Genomic DNA, 25,935 nt, shown 5'->3' with positions numbered 1-25,935 from the left:
TCTATGTCTAATTTAAGATCCTGCTCTTTACTGCTACCAAACCTACACTAAGGTCCCAGAAATCTTGCTTGTGTTAGATCTGCAGGCCTGGGCCACTATTGCAGTAATGAATGTTTGATACAATCTATTACAGGTAATCTCTATACAGCAGAAAAGATGGAGTTCAGTGTTATTCTTAGCATTCCCACATAGACTTGCAAAGATTATTACATTTTTTGTATTAAAATTTTAGAACTCACTGTTTTACAGAAAATCTGCAGGTGGAAAACTTTTAAGCAGCTTTATTATTTTCAGCTTTCCTGGTTTTAAATTTTTCTGATGCCATAGCATTTTGTTTTTAATTTCCTTAATTTTTAAACTTTCCAGGGGCAATGAAGTAAGTCCACAAAAGTATATCAAATGATTGTTTCCTAAAACAAACATGACTCAGTTATCTAGAGGAGACAGCTAAAACGCTTGTGAGTTTCTTTTCACACTCACTCCCCAGGCAACAGTTGTTTTTTTTTTTTTAAGTGGGCTGTTGTCTAGATTGGCAACCCTCATCCTTCCTCCCCACAGATCATGTAAGTGTTTCGCTGCCTTGCAGGCTCAGCAGATAGCATAGTTCAGCATCCCCAGCTCACATCTGAAGAAAGGCTGCCTGGGCACTACTTCTGTTCTAGATGAATACAGAAGTGAAGTTCTCACCCACCTCTGGATCCACACCCTGTAATCAACAGTAATTTTTACTTTTTGAAGTATGTACTGCATGCTTTGAAACTGCAAATAAGTTGCTGGTAGTTGATTACATATTACATTTGTTACATCATTACCTGTACAGTAAGGCCCGATTGAGTCCAAACCAAACCCAGCAGGACACTGATTGCTGCGATCTCCTACATGGTAAAGGAATCACATTACTTGTGGATGAAAAGTAAGGATGAAAACTATGATGCTAGTAAATGCTAGTAAAATAGGATATTATTTTTCCATTGCTTTATTTCTGTGAAAGAATTGAACAATACCTTTTGCAATGGAAGCATGGATTTTAAAAGCCACAGTTTCTTCCTGGGGGTTGTATTCTGCTGTGATAGAGGAAGCATGGAGTGTTTCCACCAAGAAAGGCATTTTTCCTTTCGTATAATCATAGGTAATAGTGTGGTTCCATGTATAGGGAACACTAACTCCATCTATAGTGAAGAGACGAGTAGAATGGGCATACAGCTGTCCAGGGCCGGTTTGAATATAGTCCTCTGTGTAATCCTGAAATAGCAAACATCAGCCACTGAGCACAATTAACACCACTGGGGTCTTCATGTTTAAAGATTAAAACAAAGAAACAAAAAAAAAGCAAACACTTTTTCAGAATGTACTAGATGAACAAATTGTATTTCACATAATACGTCTTTACTCTTAATTTGTCTGTTGAATCTTAACAGCCTCTGTATGTTTCTTTTAATAAGAAATAGGATGATGGTCCTGATAATTGGGACTACTATTCTACAAAAAACAAACCTGGCCATATTGTTCAATAACAATATTTTGAGGCCTAAATATTTTTAATCTTCTAAATCAGATTCTGACAACATGTACTAAATAAACAGTCAGTAGAGAAGAATTATGCTACTGAAAAGGGGTATAAATATTGAGGATGCTTCTTATGGAAATGTAACAAAATACTGAGAATTTCATAAATATGTATTGCATTGTAGAATTAATATATGTTTGTACAGGTTACCTACCACCAACTAAGTATCACCTATGTAAAAACAACTTTAAAAAATGCTTTTTCTTCCAGAGTAAAATCAGTTATCAAGCACATGATTCTAACCCAAAATTTTAATACCATGAATCATATTAAGTAAAATGTTTTTCATGGCTTACACTAAACCCAAAAGGTAGAAAAAAAATTCCTTTGAACTTCATCATTCTATTAAGCGTACAGGGCCAGTAACAGAAGCTTGTTTTCTTACTACTAGCATATCCTGGAAAAAACAGACAGATTATAACTTCTTACCATAATGTCATGCAAACCACCCTCTCTAATTATTCTTGAAAAAGTTTGAGAGATTTCATTCTTTGGAAAGGAAAACTCTGGAAAATGTTTCAGAGGCATTGTGTAACGGGACTGTTTGCCATATTAGATACATGCACAAGACCAAATTTTGATGTTATGGCAGAGAAAGGAGCATATCATTAACAGTATCATGACAGCATGCATGACACGAATACGTAAAATGGCCTGTGATGTAATCTGATTTGGAATCTGTTAATGCTGTCGTTGCAATTTTCTCAGCCAAAGAAATGTTTCTCTGCCAGACTATGTATAATTGTAGCTGCAAACAAATCATCAGTAACATTCCAAAGTTTTTTTGCAGGGTGCCGTGGCATAGAAAAACTGATGAAAAGCTGTAAAATTGGAGAGCCTTAAGACACGCTTCATAGCTCTATTAAAAGCCACACATGCCTCTCTGCAGTACCTAGCCCTGAAGACACTACAGTGTTCCCTTCTAACATCTCAGAATTTTGAGTGACCATTACTACCTTTCTGACAGCATCTTTTAGTTTTCAAAGGCAGTGTTAACATCTGTCAATTAAACCAGGCATGAAATAAGTTACATACAGTAAAACATTTTTCAGGACTTAATGTCTAGCACTTTAATATAGACAGGTGAGGAAATATGGAAATATGTATCAATTAGAGAGGAGAGGGTGGCATCTGAGGGCAGCTTTACCTTCACATTAACATCGGCTAATGACTGGAGCTGCAGAACATGGCCACTCACAACGACATCCAGCATTAAGGCTCCATCTGAATCTAAGCCTCGGGCAATATGAGTCATTCGCAGAATCTCTCCTATGAATTTTAAGAGCATGCTGATTTATAAAACATCCTAACTAGGGACTCCTGTAAGCCACACAATATCTGAACCAGATCCCTTGACCACTTATTTTACACTAGTATTTTTATAAGGCATACCATACCTATAATATAAACATTACATGTTCCAAATTAAAGCTCTAAGGGCTATATTTAAGCCATAGATACTCAGAAAACAGCGTCATGAGCACAAGACAAAATTCAGCAATGGTGAGGTGGTATTTTTAAAGGAATGTGGTATCTATTAAGCTTATTGGAAAGAGATGGTGTATCACAGGTAGCTAACCAGTTGCAAACTCCACTTGAGTTTCTCTCTTGAAGACCGCATCGGTGAGTGTAAACCCATTCATTGCTTCTCCAATTTCTTTTGCAGTTGTCCAATAAACTGGGCTCAGAATAGAAACAAGCTTTCTAATGGCTGGACCTGAAAGAAATCCAATATAACATGTGAAGTTTTTTTCCTAACTGTGTATGTTCCACATCAGTAGGTGCTGAAAGAAGACAAGCGCCTGAATCTAACATATAGCCTTAAGATTTAAACCACAAAAATAAGAGGAAACATTTTACAAATATTAATATACTGGAGATAAATAGTGAAGATTCCCTTTTCCCCACTCTGTCTATGAAAAGTTTAGGTCAGTTTCTCCAGTGACATTATGGAAATGAAGTAGTGAAAACTAACATTGCACAGAATTCAATCTAGTTCAAGAAAAAAAGAAAAAAAAAGTAGCAAAAAGCCTACCAAGGCTCTGAGGGATGTTGGTAATCTTTGCTTGTATTACTCTGTTTTCAGAGTCAAGGCTGTCTGTTACTGTGGCATTCAGGAAAGCAATTCCAAATTCAATATTGTTTATGTTTCCAATGATACTGCCTTTGGCATGAGAAGGCCCACCTGTGCAGGGGAGGGAAGGGAGGAAGGGAAAAAAAGTACCATAGGAAAACTCAGTCGTCTGATATTTTTGGGGGAGAGAAAATCCAGAAATATGGCCTATCATGTTAAGAAATAAAGGTATTTCTGCATATGTTATTACTACAATAATCGCAACAGTAAAGTTTACAACCTGCAAATAAGAGGATGCTGTTTATATATGATCTAAGATATACTCACAATAACATAGTAATCACCTTATACAGTCACCTCTGTCAGAAAAGCAGCTATGCTTTAAGAGCATACTGTAGTGCTACATAACAAGTTACAACAACAGAGTTATCCACCTACAGTTGCAGGGAACATGTAAACCAAAAATATGTACCAGTTAGATGAGGAGAACCACAGGCCTTCATGACATTCTCACTCTGTATTGCTGTAAATTAACTCACCTGGACATGCTTGGACATTGCACCTGGAGATCTGAGAGGAGTCTCCAGGACAAGGACGTCCACGATTTAATGGGGCTGGATTGCTGCACAGCCGTACTCGGGTCTGCTCTCCTCCTCCACATGAAGCAGAGCATTGGCTCCATGTTTGCCACTGACCCCAGTTCCCATCCACTTGAAGAAAGAAAGGAGGAGGAAAATAACATCTCAATTAAAATATTTTAGACTGCATCAGTCATGCTTTTGTGTCAATCCTTCTTGGTGGAAACAATGTGATAAAGAAAAGATAGCTAAAAGGATGATAGAAAGACCTTAATGGGTAGAGGTGAACAGTGAACACTTCTTTCTTCAAGAAACACACCACCTTCAAAATTTTGTTTGTATATTGGCTATACTGGAAATGAGGAGACTCCTCCAGAAAGTGCTTCCTGTACAATGGTTGGGGATTTGGCAAGAGCTGGGCAAAATTCTTCCCCGTGTCATGTCGAATAGCTACTTCTTCATGGCTGGCCAGGAAAGTTTTGAACAGTGTGAACTATGCAAGTCCCTCTGCACAGCCCTGTACAACCGCACCAAGGGCAGTGTGTCGAGAGGCCCACAGTGCACAGAATTATCTCAGGCTGCCTCTGGGTGTGCCTATGCATCATGCTCTGCGGGGTGAAGATAATCATAACCACGTAATCAACTGCTGCCTAACTTCTGTGAGCTGCCCTGTCCAAGAGCTTCTGTAGAGATTCCTTTTGCCAGTCTCTCTGCATCTGTCCTGAGAATATCAAGCTACACAGAAACTGATTTCAAAACTAAGAAGCAGTGTTGAATATATGCAGATCCATCAGAAACCAGTTTGTGAATATTGACAGTGGTTCTTTACAATCTCCTATCATCCTTTGTCGTAGTCTTAGTAGAGAAGCAACCAATCTGTTCAGAGCTCTGGGTGCTTTTCCTCCTAAAAATAAGTTATCTGAAATTGCATGAGGATAAAATTGATGGAAGATTACAAGAAACCAAACAAACCATATATTTTGCAAATAAAGAACACATGTAAGAGCTCAATTAGATTTGGCTCAAATTATATGGAGGGGGAGTCTCCATTGCCTCCTCTTGGTAGCATGGCCTCAATCACAACAGATGTAACTATAAGAATGTGGCTGTATACAACGTGAACAGAGTATCTGGAAACGCCTTATCAGAGCTGACAGTTGCCCAAAACTGACAATGGTAAGGAGAAGGTAACAATGAAAAGTTTGCCTAACACAGCCATTGGCCAAATTAAGCAATAACTGGGGAAATACTAGGAGACTTTCTAATAAAGGGGGAAACGATTTGAAAAGTGATATTAGGTTTACATGGCAAGGGGTTGGTAGCAGGGGGGGCTGCAGGGGTGTCCTCTGTGAGCAGAGCCCGACAGCTGCCACATGTCAGATCAGAGCCAGCTCCAGACGGCTCCAAAGGGACCCACTGCTGGCCAGAGCTGAGCCAGGAGGGCCTCTGAGAGAGCAGAGTTAAGAAAGGGAAGAAATTGCAGCTGGCAGAGAAGAGTGAGAAAAGGAGAGAGAATGAATCCCACAGACACCGAGGTCAGTGCAGGAGGTGCTCCAAGTACCAGAACAGAAGTTCCCCCGCAGCCCATGGAGTCCCATGGTGAGGCAAGCTGTCTTCCTGCTGCCCATGGTGTACCATGTCAGACCAGATCTCCACACTGTAGCCTGTGGAGGAGCAGGTGGATCTAGCCTGCAGCCCATGGAGAGCCCCCACAGGAGTAGGTCCCAGGTTGGCGCTGCAGCCCGTGGAGAGAAGCCCACGCAGCAGCAGGTGGATCTGGGGGGAGCTGCTGCCCTGGGGGAGGCCTGTGATGGAGCCAATTGCTGCTAAAGGATGGACTACTTGGTACAGACCAATATGGGAGCAGTTCTCAACTGCAGTCTGTGGGAAGCCCACACAGGATCATATCAGGAAGGATGGCATCCTGTGGAAGGGGCTCCATGCTGGAGCATGGGAAGGGAGTGACCCTGAAAGAGAGGCAGATAAGAAAGCAACATGGGCTGATGCAGCCCCTGTTCCACTGCATGGCTCAGGGGGAGGAGGTAAAAGAGGGAGGATGGGAGAAGGTGGTTTTAGTTTGCTTTTAGTTCTCACTGCCCTACTTTGATATTAATTGGCAATAAATTAATCTTCCCTACACTGAGTCTGTTTTGCCCATACCACTATTGATGAGTGATCTCCCTGTCCTTATCCCATGAGCTTTTTTTTTTTTTTTTTTTTTTTTACATCATACATGTATTTTCTCATTCTGTCCTTCTGAGATGGGAGACTGAGATAGCAGTGTGGTGATACTCAGCTACTTACTGGTGTTAAACCAGCACACAAGTATAGAAGCAGCATAAAAATCTGTGACTGGGGGGAGAAACCTGAATACAAGGAAGGTAAACAATCAAGTCAAACTGACCCTGCCAGAAGTTGTCCCATCTGCAACCTCCATCAAGACCTGATGGAGCACTGTCCCCCTCACACACCATGAGCAGCTGGGATCCAAGATAGAAGAGCTGACGGTATGGGGTGCAAGAAGCAGAGATCCACAGCCCATGAGTATAAATGTGTCCTTGGTAGGGGCTTTGTCACCAATGTGTGGGTCAGCAGGGTGTCAAAAGTGGCACGGGTACACAAAAAAGATGCTGCACCTCCCACAAAAGACAAGTGTGTAAAGGAGTGTGCACAGAGCAGGGGTTTAATAATTTCTTATTATATCAGGAATACTAATAATTTAAGAACAATGCTTTTCTGGGATGAATTATGGAAGGATGTTTAGAACTTTGTAGGTGTTTAGTAAGTCTCTAGCATCATGGTTTATCTCAAATATTGCTGATATGGATTTTGAATGCGTTAAGTTCACTGACTGCCCTTTGGTTTTGTGTTGTTAATACTGCTTTTATCATGACTTGATTTAAACCACGAGCTTAGCATTCTTCCTTGCTCCTGGAATACATTATAAAATTTTGCTGGGAGCCTCATAAACTGTATTTACTGTAAAACAAAAGTAGAATTTCTAGGTGTAGGAGTGATTTTCATATGCTATTTCCTGTTTAGGATTATTCCACCTCATTTTGGTAAAACCTAACATGTGAAAGGGGAAAGCATGGTAAGGTGACAGTCATGTAAAGAAGAAAAAAAAAGGTGAGAATAGATTATTAGGCTGTATGAAAATGTAAATTACAAGAATGTTCTACACTCCTCTCACGACATGAAAATACTGCATACATTATGTGACCTGCAGTATTCCAGAGGAAGCTGTGTTTAATTTCTCTGTTAGGTTGAGGACTCACCAGGGCACAGTTCAGTGCTGCATCTCTGTATTTGCATATCAGCCCCTGCACATGCCCTTCCACCACTGACAGGGCGAGGATTGTCACAGGTCCGGTATCGCCTCATCTGCCCTCCGTTGCACGTGCGACTACAAGTTCCCCAGCTACTCCATGGGCCCCAGTTGCCATGAACTGTGAAAATAAATGTTAGATTTTTATCTGCCTTCTCCTTAATAACAGATACTAAAAACAGACACTCAAGCTAGGAAAATATTCCTATTGGACAGTAATTTTTAAATACTTTTTTCCTAAAATAAAAAACAAAATAATCGACTGACAGATTTATGAAAGTTATCTCGTCCAGCATTCAGTGATTTCTCAGTGTGTATTAACCAGCTTTGGAACATTGTAGCTCATTAACTGACTAATATAGAAAAGCATGAAGCAGATATTGTTAACAAAGGGAATCACTTAATTATGGTGTGAGATCCCGAGAGATTTGATTTGCAGTATTTTGTGACTGGACAGTTGTAACTTTACAGAAGTGCACAACCAGGCCATCTTGATGGTTGGTCTTGATGATCTTGAAGGTCTTTCTCTCTATGAGAAGTCACAGAACATCTAGAGTCTGGCAGGAGCTTATGCACCAGCTGCCACCGGTTTGTGTTCCTACCAGCTGGTGTTTAAAATGCCACAGTTTTGCTGATGCAGAGATCTAGTACCACTTACCTGTGTTCAGATCCTCTTATTTTTCTGTGCACATGGAAAGGGAGTACAAACGAGTGTGTAATTTGTAGAGGACTTCTGTCCTCTTATCCATCCCTACAAACCCAGTAGGTGGATAAGCAGCTTAACCTGAAGCACTTACTGGGACAAGGATCACTGTTGCAAAAATCAATCTGTATGTCGGATCCTTCACATTTGTGACCCCCAAATTGTGGGGCTGGGTCTGAGCAGTGCCGTGTTCTCTGCCTGCTGCCTCCTCCACAAGATACAGTGCAGGCACTCCAGCTGCTCCACGTGGCCCACTTCCCGTCCACTGGTCAGAAAGGCAAAGCATGGTACAGTTACAGTCACTGATGTTAGAAACAACAAAGTCAGGGTTACACCAAGGTAAAGCTTACTGTAGGATGTTATTGACAGTCTCTATAGAGTATCTCAGCTATGTAGGGATTTATACATAGGGATTTCCAGGAGTGAAGGCTGGTGAAAAGCACATGTCTTTTAGATAAGCTGTGAGCCTGACTAGATCCACAGTGAGGGATCACTGAGTCCTTGGGCTCAGTCACCTATTTTTAGGTATCAACGTATAAAGTGATGCCCAAAATTACTGCACTCATGGTACTCGTGCCATCCTAAAAATCTAGTTTTTAGTTGTGTCCTCCCTGGTTGCAGCTGCACTGTCTGAAGATGTGACCATTACCATCATCTCCCTGCTCCTTCTTAGCCACGCTTCCTGCTTCCTTTGACTTACAGGCTCATCTGTTTATGTGAGTTATTGTTAAATTATCTCACATGAGCAGGTCTAAGCATTTGAATAGTAGGGGCTTTGCTCTCCCACCGCATCGTGGCACAAACTGTTATGCATACATCCATGTGAACACTTGAGCTGGTAGCTGAGAAGAGGCAGGTTCATCACAAATCAGCTGGAGCAATAGCATCCTCTGCAGAGGTACCTCTATCCAGGTAAGTGTGCAACATCAAGCCCTCAGTTGCTCAGCTACTACACAAACAGTTCTCTCTTCTACTGCTTAATAGTTACAGGAGACACAGCTTAGGATCTGGCATGAGCAAAATGGAGTGTGAAGCCAGAGGAATCTAATCTGAACTGCTGCATATTCCACTTCATTAAATTTCCCTTCATTATCCCTGCACTCAGCCAAATACAAAGGTCATATTTCAAAAATGAGCTTTCCTATCCAGTCATTGAAATGTGGAAGAAAAGGATAAACGAGTAACAGACCCTAGGAAAATTTAAATTAAAAAACAAGCTTAGGAAACCTGTAATTTAATTGCCAAGGATTCAAAATGCTGCTTTTGCACAGTGGAAGAGTAAAGAAAGGGACTGGAGAAGAAATCCCATGTTAAGTCTCTAGAGGATTGTTGAAGATGGTGAGAGGGGGCCACTGAAAACAAAAGACTTCAGTGGAATTTTTTCTGGGATTTCATTTTTAGTACCGGAAAGCATTAGATTAAGTACAAATTAAGTAGAGTATGGAAACAAGAAGTTTGTCATGTTTCTCTTTGTATTTGATGTATCTTACCTGGGCAGCGTTTCTTGTTGCAAACCTGCATCTGTGCATCAGATCCCTCGCAGTATGATCCATCATGTGAAGGAGGAGGGTTATTGCAGAGCCTCAGTCGTGTCTGAGTACCTTTCCCACAAGTCTCACTGCAAGGACCCCATGGCAGCCAAGAACTCCACTCACCATCAACTGCAAAGGCAGTATAGCCATAAAACTGTTTAAACCATACAGCTACTTTACTTGAAATTATAGTTCCACAGCCTAAGGCAAAAAGAAAAGAAAAAGGGGGGGGGGGGGGGGAAAAAACAACAACAACAACAAAAAACACCACTACCTTCTTCAATATCAATAAATGAAATACTCTGAATAAGCACTTTAAAAAAAAACAACACAAAACTTCACCTTGAGCAACAGCTGAAACAGATCAGAAGTTTCCAAAGGAGAGATTTTTTCCTTTTTGTTTCCTGAATCACTTCACCTGATTACAATCTTTAAACAACAGAACTGAATGCTTGGTCAAGTCTGGTGTTTTCATAAATTACCCGGATCTGAATGTTATGTACTAGCTAGGCTGAAGGTCTCAGTAGGAGAAGGGGGCATGCCAGCTAAAAGCTGGCACACCGGCTTCAGGGGCTACTAGTAAGCAGGAGCCAGAACTGACTTTGTTGCCAGGATCCAGAGAAATCAATCTCAGGCGGTGGATGAACGTTTGGCTTTGCGGTGGGACGAACATCAGGGGAAAAGGGAAAAATCAATATCATAAAAAATGTACAGAAGGAAACATGCCAGTGGTTACAGGCTATGAATAAACTACATCCTGTCAAACTGAGTAGGTAGTACCAAGGCAGAAAGGAAACCTTAACATTCAGTTAGTGAGGAGAAAGACATATGGCTGAAAATTTAAAAAGCAGAGAAAAAATACTGATAATATCTTAAAGTATTAATTAGCATGCTTTACATGGCCTTTTTATCTTTTTTTTTTTTTTTTTCAATTTTAATAGGCTTTGCAGAATAGGTTTAAAGTAGCAAGTTTTACTCTGTGATCGTGTGTAATAAATACTGAAAAACATAAAAATACAGAATTTTATACAGCATTTTAATTGGGTATGGGAAAAAAAAAAAGAGTGCTGAAATTTCTCCTTGTGTTTAGTTTTATGATTTCTATTTCCAAGAAGTGCTCCCATTCAATACATTGCAAATAATGTTAAAACAAACTAAAAAAAAAAAAAGGGCATTTAATTCTTTTATAAGCTAATCACTTGAAACAAATGGAAAGAATTTAGGTTTTCAGAAAAACAAGAAATCTACAGAGAAAGTGTCTTAAGCAGCTAATTCTTAACCAATTTTCCCTTACCTGGGCAAGGCCTAATATTACACATGACTGAATCCACAGCGCTACCATCACATGGCTTCCCACCGTGCTGAGCTGATGGATTGCTGCAGATTCTGGTTCTGGTCCTGTTACCTTGTCCACAGCTCTTTGAACACTCTTCCCAAAGCCCCCACTCTGACCAGTTGCCATCCACTAAGAAAGAGAAAACTCCAGCTTTATTATTTATCTATTTATTTATTTATTTATTTATTTTAAACAGTATATGCTGAAATTTACTTTCCACAAAAGTCAAGATGAATTACACCTTGTTAAAAAAAATCCAGCTGTCATGAAGATCCATGGTGATAATTGTTTATTACTAGGGCACTCAGCATACAGCAAATGCATCAATTCATTAAAGAAATACCTGGACACAGCTTGTTGTGGCAGCTGCGTACATCTGTATCAGGCCCCTCGCACATCTTCCCACCATTTGCTGGAAGAGGGTTGTTGCACTGACGAATCCTCTCCTGAACACCTTGACCACATGTTACACTGCAAGGTTGCCATTCAAGCCATTCAGAAAATCCACCATGCACTGCAGTGGGAAAAATGATGCTCTGTTTGGAACATGTGCTTGTGGTAATAACTCTTAGATTGGCAGAGCAGAGAGAAATATACATTTGTGAAGCCATACTTGGAAACCCAACTCACCCAACTCACTTCGTATCTTCATTACTGCAGAAATATCTTTCTACAGGTTCAGAGAACACCTCAACTGCTCTGAAATAGTGTTCATGTTTCTAAATGCTTTTCTTTAGAGATATGATGAAGTAATGGCTTATGTTCTGATAATGGGATCAAGATCCTTTCATTATTATTTATGTCTCTCACTCCTTCACATTCATCTGTCTCACAAAGCTGGGTGAGGAGCATAATTACATGAAGGAGCAAAATTACATGAAGAACAAACCCACTGACATCTCAGACTAGATTTAACATGCACCTAATGCAATCTGCAATCACCTAATGCATATATGGAAGGGATAAAATAAAATCTTGCTCTTATACTGAGTTAATGCTGGAATCTAGCAGTTTGACAGTCACAGTCCTATATTTTGTGCACCTACCCTGGACAATCAGTGGCACTCTGACAAGAACAGATCCCATTAGATTCCTTGCTACACACTCATATTCAGACGTATCTTCTTTCCGTGCTGCAACAATACGCAAGGAACCATTAGACAGGACAGTCACTCTCTCCTCACTCACAACTGGATGACCTTGACGGGACCATGTGATGGTTGGAGGAGGTTCTCCCTTTGCCTGGCAGTTCAGCATTGCTGTGGCACCAGCTTCAATAACAGTCCCTGCAGGTTCAATGGTGATGACTGGAGGACCTTGAAGAGAAGTAGCACACGGGTACATTTTTTCATTGGGATAAATAACAAAAGTCTGGTCAGAAAGAGGGCACAACAATGTAGTCTTTTTATTTTGACTACAATTATTATTTTGGTCTTCGGCTGTCAAATGGTAGGCTACACGCAAGTTAAATCAATGCTGATAGGCTGTTTTTAATGTGTAGCTGAGGGCCAAGGTTGGGACTGAGGCCTAACGGCATGAGCATACAGTATTCCTATATTACTAAAATCTATTGTTTTTTATAAAACCTGCAGGAAGACGCTATTAATCATACCTGTTATATATTAAATTATGCATAATATATTAAAATTAAAATAGCTGTTATAAATAATATTAATTAATTATATTATTGTAATTAATATAATTTAATTATAAATTTATTAAATTATAATTGTAATTAATTATAATTTAATAAATTTATAATTAAATTATATTAATTACATTAATTATATTATTATTAATTATAAATATTTAATATTATAAATAATATTAAATTATGCATGATACCTATTATATATATATTAAACCTACTATATATATATATTAAACCTGTTATACATTAAATTATATATTAAATCTCACACTATTGTTGTATTAATCAGACGCTATTAATCATTACGATCTTCAGAGGTCCCTTCCAACCTCAGCCATTCTGTGATACCCTAAGACAACTGAGACAGAAGTAATACATCCATATGAGTTAAGGTTATAATAGAAAAAGGATGTTTAGAAACTACCACCAGTGAAAAAATAATTCTAAAATATTATTTCCACAATGCATAAAATATTGTCAGTGAAGGCTGGAATTCATCTCATATAACTTTCTCAATGTGAAAGTTAGTTCTACTTTAATTCTGTTGTATGGACTCTAAGTCAATTATGAGAAATGGACCCCTTCAGAGGGTGATTCTTCCCTATCTAAGCTGGTTTCTAAGATAAATGGGCTAAATCATTCCCTGCATTCTTTCCTTCATTGACCTCAGTTACTAGCTTAACCACTAATGATGAAAGATGAGGTGAATCTTAACCTTAAGTGCAGTGAGGTGCCCAACCTCCAAAATTTCAACAGGAGCTGCATATACCTATCCAAAGGTAGATTACTGCTCCAATCTAGTATTGGACTTTTCATTTTGAGTCTTACTCTGAAGTGTTAGTGTCAGACTGCGTTCCACCACACCAGCGTCATTGGTAGCCACGCACTTGTAGTCACCAGCATCTTCATTCTAAAGAGCAAATAGCAAGCAATCATATAACTCCTCAACATGTTTGTAAAGAAGGTTTCAGTTTATAGTGCATCTCATGTAAGTGAATTTTCTGCAACATGGCATGCACTAGATCCTAAGAGGCACACTGTCAGATTTGACAGTATTCAAACATTTTGTTGTAATTAACAGCAATACTGTGAATTATTTTTACTGTGATTGTTCTATTTCTTACTACCTGGAATTTTTAAACTTTGAGGTATATATATATATTTTTCTCCTAAATCAACTCCAGGGAGCTGTTTTTAACCTTACTTCAAAATACAGGCATGAGTTTATGGTGGGGGGTGCGTGGGAAAGATCTTGTCATTCATATTAGGAATTTTGATGCTATGAGGTTTGCACTTGAAGAACACAATTGCTTTTTAGCTGACCTAACTGGGTAGAACTTGGGCTCTTTTAAGGTCCAAAGAAAAATTCCCATGTAATTGGGCATCACCAGGATTTCACATACCCAAGATTAGTGTGCAGATGCAGTCCTTCTTACAATTAAATAGAATGATGTCTCTCTGGATTTTTTGTCATGATAACTTGAGTGTATTCTAGCCTGAACTAAACCAACATTTGTTAAAGGTAAAAGCAAAACTGGATTAAATGCCTAGCCTCAGTCTTTCAAAATGATACGATCTAGAATGCCTTTATTAACTAACTGCAATGCACAAACACATTGTAACAGTCCAGTGACTCACCACAGTGCCATAAATAGCAAGAGAACCATTGTTAAGCTGTTGGATCCTGTTGCTGATCTGAACATCCACTCCTTTTTTGCTCCACTGGATGGTTGGAGGTGGATCTCCTCTGACTTCACAATTCAGCATAGCATTGCCACCCAAGGGCTCAGTTCGGATAGGATGGTAATCCCCTTTGAAGACTGGAGGCTCTGAAATTCCAAGTGATAGCAAACAAGTAGCAGAGTCAAAATAAAATGCCCTGAGTGGAAACATTCTTCCATGGCTTTAAGACATTCTGAAATGTGAATTTCAGCCTGTTTCTATTTTTTCCACTTAACCGTAGACAAGGTACCAAATAATATGAAGACATCTGCATAAAACTGTGACAGTGATCACAACTGCTGTTATTTATACATACCTTTGACATACACAAAACCAATAGCTTTGACTGAGCCAACTGTGTTTTCTGCTGTGCATATATATGTACCAGAGTCATCTTTAGATACTCTATCAATAACAAGTTCACTGTGTCCATTTACATCATCATACTGTGCTGAAAGGAGAACACAGCACAAGATTACTTCAATGATTTTAAACATATATTTCTTACGATTTTTTGAATTACAGTGCTATTAAGCAGCACAATGGCATCATGCCGTTTAATTTCTGAGATGCCTCAGAAACACACAGAAAAGTCACAGCTACAACATTTGCCCACATGCATGCATTCATTTAAGTTGTCTCTTAATTTCATGCTTTGTGCATCTGTATTCTATGAACTGCTGAGGTTTTCTTCATATTTGAGAGAAATAGCTTTAGCTGTTGGATAAATGTCATCAGTTACTGAAAGTTTTTAATGTGTTACATTATTCACTGCAGAACAGGAACAATTTCTTCATTATCTTTCTTACAGCTGTGTCTCAGGCAATTTAATCATGTAATTGCAGAATACTGAAGATATTTCTCACACAACTGCTGCCTAATAAGTTTCTCTCTGTATTCTTTTTCTCTCTTATGCCAAACTAATTGCAGTGCTGTGTGGGGAAAAAATCTAGAGCAGAATGACCAGTAAGATCCAGTGTTTCCCACCTGGAATGATGTTATTGTTAAAGGTCCATGTTATTTTGGGTATAGGTATCCCAGTTGCTTTGCAAGTTAATCTGAGTTGTTCTCCTTTAGTCAAAGCTACATCTCCAGGCAGTTCACTAAAAGCTGGGAGTATCTGGACAATGAGAGTGACAGTATGTGTCTCTTCTCCAGCAGCATTGTTAGCAATACAGGTGTAATTGCCAGAATCTTCAGGCTGAAAAATCATATTAGGAAGATCTCAGTTTTGATATATCCTAAACAAAATTATCACATGTACTGACAAGAGAAGCTCAAAACAGCATTCAGTAGAATTGCTCATCTGTACTCCTGCTTCCTCTAAATTTGAAAGATGACCTATACTTGCTTTTGCCTTTTCTGAGAATTTATCACTACAAGTTTTTCAGACATTTTACTCTTCAGTTGAAAATGAAATATTTATGAGGACTTTGGAATATTAACAATGAGAAAACAAGCAAGCAAGCAAGCAAACAACAAAAAAATAATCCAGAAATGGGTGAAAATGAAGAGAAGTAGGGTTGTATTATGTGCAAACTAGTCAAGTCAGACCTTAAGTTTAGTGAACTTACAACGACATTGTCCAAAATGAGGTCTCCATCTGGCATGGCCCTGTATTTTCCCACCATCTCTGTTAACAGTGTATTGTCCTTCTTCCAGTTTATTGTTGGTGTTGGAATCCCATCAGCCACACAAGTCAGAACAGCCCTGGAGTCCTCCATGACAGTGTATTCCACCTCTGTACTGCGAATCTTGGGTGGAACTGTGAAAAGATTTATTTAAATAAATAAATAAAGTTACCTCTATGTGTTATCCAAGCTTTACTGTGAAAACATACAATACTGGATTGAAGAAACTTGGATCTTATATATTGTTTCTTGTCTCAATCAGTGACCTCCCATTAAACATGCCAGCTAAATGTGTGAAATAAACGAAGCAAAGCAGAAATTGAGCTCAGGGAATGTAATACTCTTCCTTAATTCAAACAACTGGCTGATGCTACAAACCAATAAACTTCACACATTAAGGAGCATAACTTCTCCCTTACATCCTAGCTCCTCACCCTCCATAGGTTCATGCTGTCATACTCTACACTGTTTCCATACAGTCCCACTTACTGTGCACAATGAGCTCCATGCTGGAACTGCTGGACCCTGCCAGGTTTGCTGCTATGCATGTGTATCGGCCCGTGTCAGCAGGCTGCACAAACACAATCTGCAGAGTGCCAGTGCTAAGAACTCTTCTTCTCATTGACTCAGTTATCTGCTGTCCGTCTTTATGCCAACTGATCTCTGGCCCAGGGTAGCCTTCAGCTTCACACTGCAGAGTGACAGATTGATCTACAGGAACAACATACTCCTTCAGGTGAGACTTGATGACAGGAGGAACTGAAAAAGAATAAAAAATATTTAGAAACGAATCAGATGATGTAAGAAGCATGAAACACCTAAATTCTTTGTGAAAACAACCCTAAAAGCAATCTTTGATCCTAAAGTAGACAGACAAATAAAGGGAATAAACCTCCTAGGCTTTGCTCAGTGTCACATCAAATAGGGAAGCATTAGGTCTTTTTGTGTTGCTCATATTTAGGCTTTGACTAACAGAAAATGTTCATGAATTTCCTGTCCGTCAATCACAATAGTTTAGAAGACAATCTACCTTGAACTTTCAGTTTGATCTTCCCCAGAGCAGTGCCAGCTGGATTTTGAGCAACACACGTGTAAGTACCAGCATCTTCAACAGTTGATTTTGCAATCTGTAAACTGCCACTGGGAAGAACCATGTAACCATTGCCTAAAACAAATATAAGCAAAGTATGACTTTCTTTTATTTAAATGAATGGCTTTCTTAGACATAAATTTGAATATTCATAGAAGAGAGAGAAAGTATCTGAGTTCCAGTAAATAGGCTAGAATTACAGGCTTCCAGAGGATACCTGCTGTGATTACATTGATGCCTTCCTTTTGCCACGTTATTATGGGTTGAGGTGTACCCATGGCTTCGCATGGTAATAGGACGGGATTGTTCACAATGACATCCAGCATCCCTGGTTGAGTTTGGATAACTGGTGGTTCTGTACAACAAAATGCAAGGCAAAATGCAACTGGTAAATTTTCAAGGCTAGATAACACAGAGGATATTAGAAATCACATAATATGAGGAGTCTGAGAAGGCTGAATTAGCAACAGCTTGATTCTGCCAACCTTTTGAAGAGCTCTTCTACTGACAGTCCAATCTGTGCTTACCATTACTCTACAGCACTTGTACTTATTATATAGGTAATGCTTTCTGATAGAATGCATTTTCTCCTCAGCTTCCCATCTTACCCTGAACGTGAAGAGTGGCGTGTCTGTGAGCAGACCCAGCTGCATTGCGGGCCACACAGGTATACCGACCTGCATGCACTAACTGCGCAGCAGGTATTTCAACAGCACCTACATCAGAAATAGAGAACATTACGACATACAGCAATACCCTGTATTCATGGAGAACTCTCTTAAAGCATTCATATTAAGAGGTCTATACTCTTATTCTAATAAAATTGGACAGTGGTGCTTTTTTTGAGAGACTGTATTTAATTTATTGCTTCCAGATATGCACAATCATCTCCCCAAACCCTTCACTAATTTTCTGCATCTGAACTCCATCCATGCACAGTACCTGAAGAGAGTATTCTGTAGCCATCTCCTCTGGGAATCAACTTTATGCCATTTTTGGTCCAATGAACTGAGGGAGTAGGAACCCCTGATGCGGTGCAGGAAATTATTACTGGAGAAAGCTTTGTTACCAACACATCTGTGGCTTCATCTGCTATGGATGGGGGCACTAAAAACGAAGATCAGTGTTACTTGCTCATTTTTATTTGTTGTTAATCATTGGAAATAACTTACTGTCTTTCTTGGGAATACCATAGACTTAAGGATATCAGTATCATAAAAGAACCATATACAAATCTCATTTTAAGATTGGAATAATCCAGTGAAATGCTACACATACACATGCAATAGCAATATCCCCTCTACCTTGAACAGTGAGTTCAACTGCTCTTCGATCTTCTCCTGCATCGTTTGACACAGAGCACTCATAGACAGCTGTGTCATCAACAGTAGGAGAAATGATAACTAAGGAACCAGAAGACAGAAGTCTGAAAAAAGAAAAGAAAGTAAAAGACATTGAAATACTTCTTCTCAGGTAATCAGACGACTGATTTTATAGGCTATTCAAGATTACATTTATGTATGGCTGTTTTTTAAAGTGCCAGATTCATCACTGAACATTTTAAACCCACAAAGAAATGAAAACATCCCTCACCTGTAAGTATTCTGGTTCTGGTCAACACTAAGAAGATGGCCATTCTTCTTCCAGCTAATTGCTGGCCTGGGAATTCCAGTGGTTTCACAGGGCAAAGTGGTCTGCACATTTACAGTAACTGTAATATTAGTATGTCCAGGAGCAATAGTTGGAGGAACTAAGGACAAACAAAACCTAATTATTCAGAATCATTATACACACATGTCCATCCACCCCTTCCTCCCCCCTCATATACACAGAGCTGCACCGCCTGAGCACATTCACTTGATTTTTATACAGAGTAACTTGGCAGTAATTAACCTACTAAACATGTAGTATTGGATGTGTCACGTCTTTCTATTTCCAGTTGGTGTGCACACAACAGATAACAAAGAATAAATATTTTCTTTTCACTTATATTTGGTTGTATTCTTAAAGTTGTCAATTCATTTTTTTTTTATTTTTTAAACAGAGAAACTGAAAAGGGACTAAACTTAATATTGGATCAGGCTGAACAAGAAAAATGATATATCTGGACTTTAGACTTGTAAAAATAAGTGTATTGATCTAAACCCAAAACTTTTACCAAGGACCTGCAGATCAATTCGTTTGCGCTCAGTGCCAGCTGTATTAGTCGCCATACACATGTATCTTCCTGTGTCAGTAACATGTGCTGAGTGGATGTGTAGAGATCCATCCTCTAATATGGAATATCTGAAACAAAGCCACACAATTTTTCCTACTGTCCAATCAACAGAACCATAGGCCATTCTGATAGTACAGACAGAAAAGATGACTGTCTGCACAACAAATAACCTCAACACTTGGTGTCTTAATTTGGGCACATACAGTTTTCTCATTTATTGCAGTTATTATGACTTCATTTTTTCCCAGCACATCCATTTTCTTAAGAAATTATGAAATCTAACTGACATAGTACTCCTACATAAACGATGACAGATTTGCAGATGTCCAAAACTTGTTTTTATGAATTCCCACTGAACTTCAAAAATAAAACAAAACAAAACAAGTTAATGCTTGTATATTTTTCTTTGAAATATAACTGAATTCTTAACCATTTGCCCAGTTCTAGAAAATGCCTAGCTAATTTCCCCTAAAGCATTCAGAAGACAGAAAACATTCATTATAATAAATGAGATCATTCATTATAATAAATGTGAATACTAGAACATATATAAAGTATAATATATTGGAAGCTACAGAGTACACTCAAGGAGCTTTTGGACTGCATGAAATTGCTTGGCTTCATCCTGAATCTTCAAATCTATCAAAAATTGTAAACATCTCCCAGATTTATTGTTCAAAATCTTCAATATCAAAAAAAATCATTACTTTGAGGTTGTCAAAGGAGGCTTTTTTGTTGTTGTTGTTTGTTTGTTTTTTTTGTCTTTCTTAACAGTAAAAGGGTGAAATCTTTGCTACTGCTACTTTTCTCAAGAACAACTTCTTTAGATATCTATTTTTGCCACCGTATTTTCCATATTTGGGTTTATTTGAGATTATAGCACAAACAGCAGTTCTGATCTGTGAAAACAAAACTCATTTACAAGTTCTAGAAGTCAAATCAAGCTTTCTGTAACTAATACATTGTTAAAAAACAACAACAAATAAAGAAAAAAAGGAGAATATTTATTCTGACTATTGCACAATACCTCGTATTGTTTCCAGTAAAAACAACCCCATCTTTCCTCCATGTAATTCTGGGGGTTGGTACTCCTTCTGCAATACACTCCAGAACAGCAGATGCGTTTATATGGACAACAGTAGTCTGAGGGCTACTTCGGATTGTTGGAGCCACTGTAAAGGAAAAATTCCAAAAGGCATCAGAAAAAAAAAAAAAAAAAAAAAAAAGAATTCTGCTCTGACTGAAACTTTACACATGAAAACACATGCAATAACAGGTACAGGGAGGGTTACAATGATGGAACTAAGTTTCTTACCACTCTGAGCAGTACATAATTGCCACACTGCAGTAAGGAATGAAAAACAAAGTCTGTCTTAAATGCACTGTGAAGATCATATTTGCTAGTTACTGTAAAAGTTACTACATAGCTAAATCAGCAGAAGAGTTTAGTATATTTAACTTAGCAAAATAAGGCTGTGAAGTGATATCCTTGATTAAGGAGGAATGAGGAACAAGAATTTTAAATGGACAGCTAAGTACAATCACTGTGGGGGCACAGCATAATGCAGGTACTTATGAGTGAGTTGCTAAAAGAAGAGAAAGAGGAAAAACAGTTTTTCAGCATCACGAGAGTGTGAGAATAGAATAGTTTCTAATCAGTCTACAGTTGAGGAAAACAAAACAAAACAAAGCAGGTTTAAAATGAAATTCAGAACGTATCAGCAAGCTGATGTTATTAGAGGGCATGTATCAGGATGCACAGGGCCCTCCAAACATTATGTGCCTACCATCTCCTGCTTGGAGCTGCAGAGAAGCCCCAGTTTTCAAGTAACTTGCAAAACCAGTGGCCAAAACAGCTATGCAAACCAAGTCCCCCAAGATACCAGTGAACTGCTTTAACAGTTTACATAAATATGCCCAAGAGCATTTCTCTGTCTTGGATCTGTGTGTTCAGTCTGGATGTATCTTGACTCTGTATCAGGATGAAGGCAGGATGCACAGCACCCTCTGTCAGCAGGAAGCACAGAGAGACAGAGAAGGAGCCATGGTGAGTCCCCAGCAGGTCTTCTAGCATGGGGGACAACTGTGAACTGCAATGGTGAAACACGTGAGGTAATACACCTGGTTTCACAGTTCAGATGCAGCCTAAGTGGCCTGCACCTGGCTACAAAGGGACTATTAATGCTTCTTTCTTGCCATTTGAAATCCAGCAGAAATACCATGCAAAGATCAAAACCAACAAGAACAGTTTCATAATTTTACCATGTACTGTCAGCACGAACTCCCTGGTCATTTTTCCTGCAATATTACTTGCCACACATGTATAGCTTGCTGCATCACTGAGGTCAGCATTATTGATTTGCAGGTATCGCCCACTGGATAGGATTCGAACTCGAGGAGTTCCCTAAGGGGAAAGAGAGAGAGTTTGATGGATTTAATTTTATGATTGTTCTCTTTCTAAAGATAGAGCTTTTTTTTTTTTTTTTTTTTGCTTTTTTTTGTTTCAGAGTATGAACAGCCACGAAAGAGAGACAAAGATAAACAAAGGGCTGAATTAACTGCTTGTTTAACTTTATTTATAGCCATGAAGATAATAGGATAAACAAGTTTTTAATAAGTTATCATTTAGCAGTGGTTCCACCTTGAAACTCCTTCTGGGGTGTGTGCCTGAATAAGGTGGCTTTTTGTGTTAACTAATCCACAACGTACAGCCAAAGGGCTTTTGAGTTTTTACAGAAAAGGGGAAGCCATTAGCACATGATTATTATTTTTTTTCCCCAAAAATCCATGCATACCACCAGCAGAAGAAATACCAGTTTCTCCAGACTGTTCTTCAAACATTACAAGTCTCGACCAGACAGAATCCAACATAAACTTAGCCTATTAGGTTTGCTAGCCAGCATTTCTGGATATGAGGAAACCACTCTTTTCAGCTCTGAGAATGTACAGCACCTGCTCAGCAGCCTTTTTTTTTTTTTTTTTTTTTTTTTTAACCACAGCTAGTCTGGATAAGAACTGAACGACTGAACAACTGAATGACAGTAATGCCAACTACAAGTGTTCCAAAAACTGACTGGATAAAAAAACAGGAACCCACCCCCACCTCCCCTTAAAAACAAACAAACAAAAAACTTTACAGTATGCACTATGCACACTTCAGATAACATTTGAAGCCAACATTCCCGTTTGCTCTTTTGGTTAGAAGGTCTGCAGAAAGTTAGAAGGTCTGTTGTAGCAACTACAACAGATATGTGAAACACTTCTGGTTCTGCACCTCTCTGTACTACCACTCAAGTACTCTGCTCTAACACTAGGCACCAACACAGCAAGTCTAAGGATGCAAACCAGACAACACTGTCGGAACCTCACAGGTGAAATGATTCACCACCAGGATGGATTACAGACACAGAAGGCAAAACACAGGCAATGAAGCTATTGTTTAAAACTTTCACTATACTCAAGGCATGTCAGAAACATCAACTTTAAAAAAAATACAAATTCAGAAATTCTTTTAGTTTCTAAATAAAGATGGACTAGGTCCAGACACTCCTATTTACTTATTTTGGTAACACTCGAGGTGCATTTCCCAAAAGCAAGGAAGAGTGCCGAGACTATGACTGCCAAAGCTGTCCCAGGCTAGGTCTTCCTATAGTTCTGCTACTGAAAGTGGTGGTGTTGCACAATTACATCATTAAACGCAGAGAAGTCTAGCGTTTTCAAAATCTGCACAGTGGAAGACAACAAAATGAGGAGGAATGACACCCTCCATTACCAGGCCGTTTCAAAAAGCAGTGATGACTTAAACCAAAGTGGCACTGCAATCTGAAAATCTGACTTCTCCAGTCATCTCTTGTCATTGTGAATCCTCAATGTTCCCAAGATAAGGAGGTCCATATCACAGAACCACAGAATTGTAGGGATTGGAAGGGACCTCAAGAAATCGTCGGGTCCAACCCCCCTGCCAAAGCAGGTTCCCTAGAGCAGGTTGAACTGGATGGCATTCAGACTGGCCTTGAATATCTCCAGAGAAGGAGACTCCACAACTTCCCTGGGCAGCCCGTTCCAGTGCTCCATTACCCTCACTGTGAGGAAGTTCTTTCGCATGTTGGTGTGGAACTTCCTGTGCTCCATGTTTTGGCCATTGCCCCTTGTCCTGTCCCCAGAAACCACTGAAAAGAGGCTGGCCAAATCCCAATGTCTCCCACACTTAAGATATTTGCAAACATTGATAAGATCCCCTCTCAGTCTTCTCTTCTCAAGGCTGAGCAGACCCAGATCTCTCAGCCTTTCCTCACAGGGAAGATGCTCCAGGCCCCAATCATCTTTGTTGCCCTCCACCGGACTCTTTGCAGGAGATCCCTGTCTTTCTTGTACTGGGGAGCCCAGAACTGCACACAGTAATATTCAAGGTAACGTTCCCTAGCAGCACTTAGTAAGACACAATCACTCCTCGTATTCTTACTTCTACCACAGATATTTCATTCTTCTAAATTTACAATAGAAAAAGAGCCTGAAGAACGGGCTGACGCAGGTAAAACAAAGAAGCAGAACTTTGTATGAAGACTACTGATGGGCTACAACTAAGGGAGACAAAATTCATAAGATAAATTTGTTTCCTCTTTATTCACAAATAAAGATCAATATAGGGAAAATTATTAATTAATTTCAGTTAATAGCTTAATTTAAATTGTTCTGTTGTAAATCATCTGGCTTCTGAGTCATCATAAAATGATGAGAAATTTAGAAAAGAAAAAAAACAACACCGTTCTGTTTAAACTATCCTCATCTTGCTCAACCACCAAGGACTCAATGCCTTATATGACACTACATGGAACCATGAGTGAAAAAGATGCATTTGATACAAACCCGTGGTGGTTAGCAATCCATGGTTTGTTTTTTCCCCAATGTAAAGAAATTTAATTCCTTCCTAAATGCTACTAGAATATGAGGATGCATAATATACACAAAGGAAACATATAGTGTAGTCTTCTCTCAGCTACCTTTCCTGGGAAGCCATTCAGGAGTATACCGAAGGCTTCTAGGATTGTTCAGAGGATCCAGGAGGAGCAAGGGATCCCCCTAAAGGAAAAAAGAACAAGTAACAGCGGGATGGCCACTTCACATGCTTGCTAGCTTCAGGTACTCATTTAGGACTAACTGTATTTGTACTGGGGCAACTCAGCTTGAATTCAAGGCACTGTAACTTGACTGCACTGAAGGAGCAAGTGAACAGAATAAGAAACCTCAAGCATTGTGTGTAAAAATTAAAGGGAGCAACAAACTAATACAAATAATATAACTCCTGTACCTCTAAAAGTTCTCCATTTTTAAGCCATGAGATTGTCGGAGGTGGTACAGCATCTGACTTGCATTCCAGTATAACTTGTCTGTTCTGCAACACAGTGAGGTCCTGTGGACCACTGGTACCAGCAATATTAGGAGGAACTGTTACAAAAATGAAGAAGAAAAACAAACACCACAGATATGAGCCACCATTAAAACTATTAATTGAAAAATTTGATTTTATTTCTCAATATTTAAAATAAAGACAAAGCTACAGTGCCACTGATTAGTTCTGCTCTTCAATACTTGTGTTAAACACACCATGTTTGTATAACTGGTGAACCTGTTTCTTACATCACACACTGGAAACTACTGTGACAAATTAATTTAAAGTCCATTCTCAGTGAAGGCACCAGCATTTAAGCCAGGCAGAGTGGGGATCACAGAATTTCCATAAACTCTCCGTCAAGAAACAGGGAAGCTATAACCTTCAAGAAGAAACCTTAGTCATATTGTAAAACTGCATAAGTCCTGGTGTATTCTACCTTAACTGACACTACATTTTATGTATTCATTTGTAAATAGATTTCTTAAGTTTTTCTACTGAAAAACTAATATCATGGACATCATTACACTTTATACTCTTTTTAATAAGCATAATAAACTCAGTTCAAATGACCCCTGATGTCGATTATTGATATCTGTAACCTTCCTGTTTATTCAAAAAACAAGACTTGGAGTAAATCAGGTAGAACTTTCCCTTTTAATTGCTCATCAAGTTTAGAATACTTAATCTTATACAGAAATGTTAGTTATCATATGATATAACATCATTTTCTCAAAACACGTATTTCTTCTTTAGTAATACATTAGCCATTAAATTGCAATACTGTTACATACCTTAGGAGTTTACAGTTTGAGGAATATTTTTTGCCTAAATTAAACTTACCGTGCACTCTTACTAAATATTCCTTATCATCATCTCCTGCTGGGCTAGATGCCACACATGTGTATCTTCCTGTGTCCTCCACCTAGAAACACATGGACAACTTCAGCAAGAATTGCAGTATCTGGGAACAATTCAGAAAAACAGTGAAATATAAACATGGACAGCAAAATTTAAAGGGCAGCACTTAAAAGTAAAGACAACAGATAAGAACTGTCTGAAAATAAATGAAAAAGAGTTCTTAGACTCATAGAATGGTTTGGGTTGGAAGGGACC

General features: G+C 38.9%; 1 protein-coding gene across 1 annotated transcript in view; it reads right to left on the bottom strand.

The window, feature by feature from the left end:
• HMCN1 (hemicentin 1) overlaps nt 1–25,935 on the bottom strand; it is a gene marked incomplete at its 5' end in the record, with an annotated part of 190,986 nt that overhangs the window by 12,663 nt on the left and 152,388 nt on the right. The window contains 28 exons of the mRNA XM_084291227.1: nt 813–875; nt 1,005–1,242; nt 2,715–2,836; nt 3,147–3,284; nt 3,603–3,752; nt 4,181–4,351; nt 7,498–7,668; nt 8,345–8,515; nt 9,741–9,911; nt 11,462–11,632; nt 12,165–12,434; nt 13,598–13,679; nt 14,408–14,598; nt 14,808–14,942; nt 15,479–15,692; nt 16,066–16,256; nt 16,612–16,881; nt 17,153–17,287; nt 17,430–17,567; nt 17,821–17,928; nt 18,155–18,319; nt 18,517–18,638; nt 18,806–18,962; nt 19,371–19,498; nt 20,458–20,602; nt 21,693–21,834; nt 24,739–24,875; nt 25,663–25,744. Of these exons, the coding sequence (XP_084147353.1) occupies nt 813–875; nt 1,005–1,242; nt 2,715–2,836; nt 3,147–3,284; nt 3,603–3,752; nt 4,181–4,351; nt 7,498–7,668; nt 8,345–8,515; nt 9,741–9,911; nt 11,462–11,632; nt 12,165–12,434; nt 13,598–13,679; nt 14,408–14,598; nt 14,808–14,942; nt 15,479–15,692; nt 16,066–16,256; nt 16,612–16,881; nt 17,153–17,287; nt 17,430–17,567; nt 17,821–17,928; nt 18,155–18,319; nt 18,517–18,638; nt 18,806–18,962; nt 19,371–19,498; nt 20,458–20,602; nt 21,693–21,834; nt 24,739–24,875; nt 25,663–25,744 (4,378 nt within the window). The remainder of the gene's footprint in view (nt 1–812; nt 876–1,004; nt 1,243–2,714; nt 2,837–3,146; nt 3,285–3,602; nt 3,753–4,180; nt 4,352–7,497; nt 7,669–8,344; nt 8,516–9,740; nt 9,912–11,461; nt 11,633–12,164; nt 12,435–13,597; nt 13,680–14,407; nt 14,599–14,807; nt 14,943–15,478; nt 15,693–16,065; nt 16,257–16,611; nt 16,882–17,152; nt 17,288–17,429; nt 17,568–17,820; nt 17,929–18,154; nt 18,320–18,516; nt 18,639–18,805; nt 18,963–19,370; nt 19,499–20,457; nt 20,603–21,692; nt 21,835–24,738; nt 24,876–25,662; nt 25,745–25,935) is intronic.

This window comes from Netta rufina (genome assembly GCF_964035555.1).
Source record: "Netta rufina genome assembly, chromosome: 8".
Classification (NCBI taxonomy): domain Eukaryota; kingdom Metazoa; phylum Chordata; class Aves; order Anseriformes; family Anatidae; genus Netta; species Netta rufina.
This window is presented reverse-complemented; position numbering and strand designations above follow the sequence as displayed.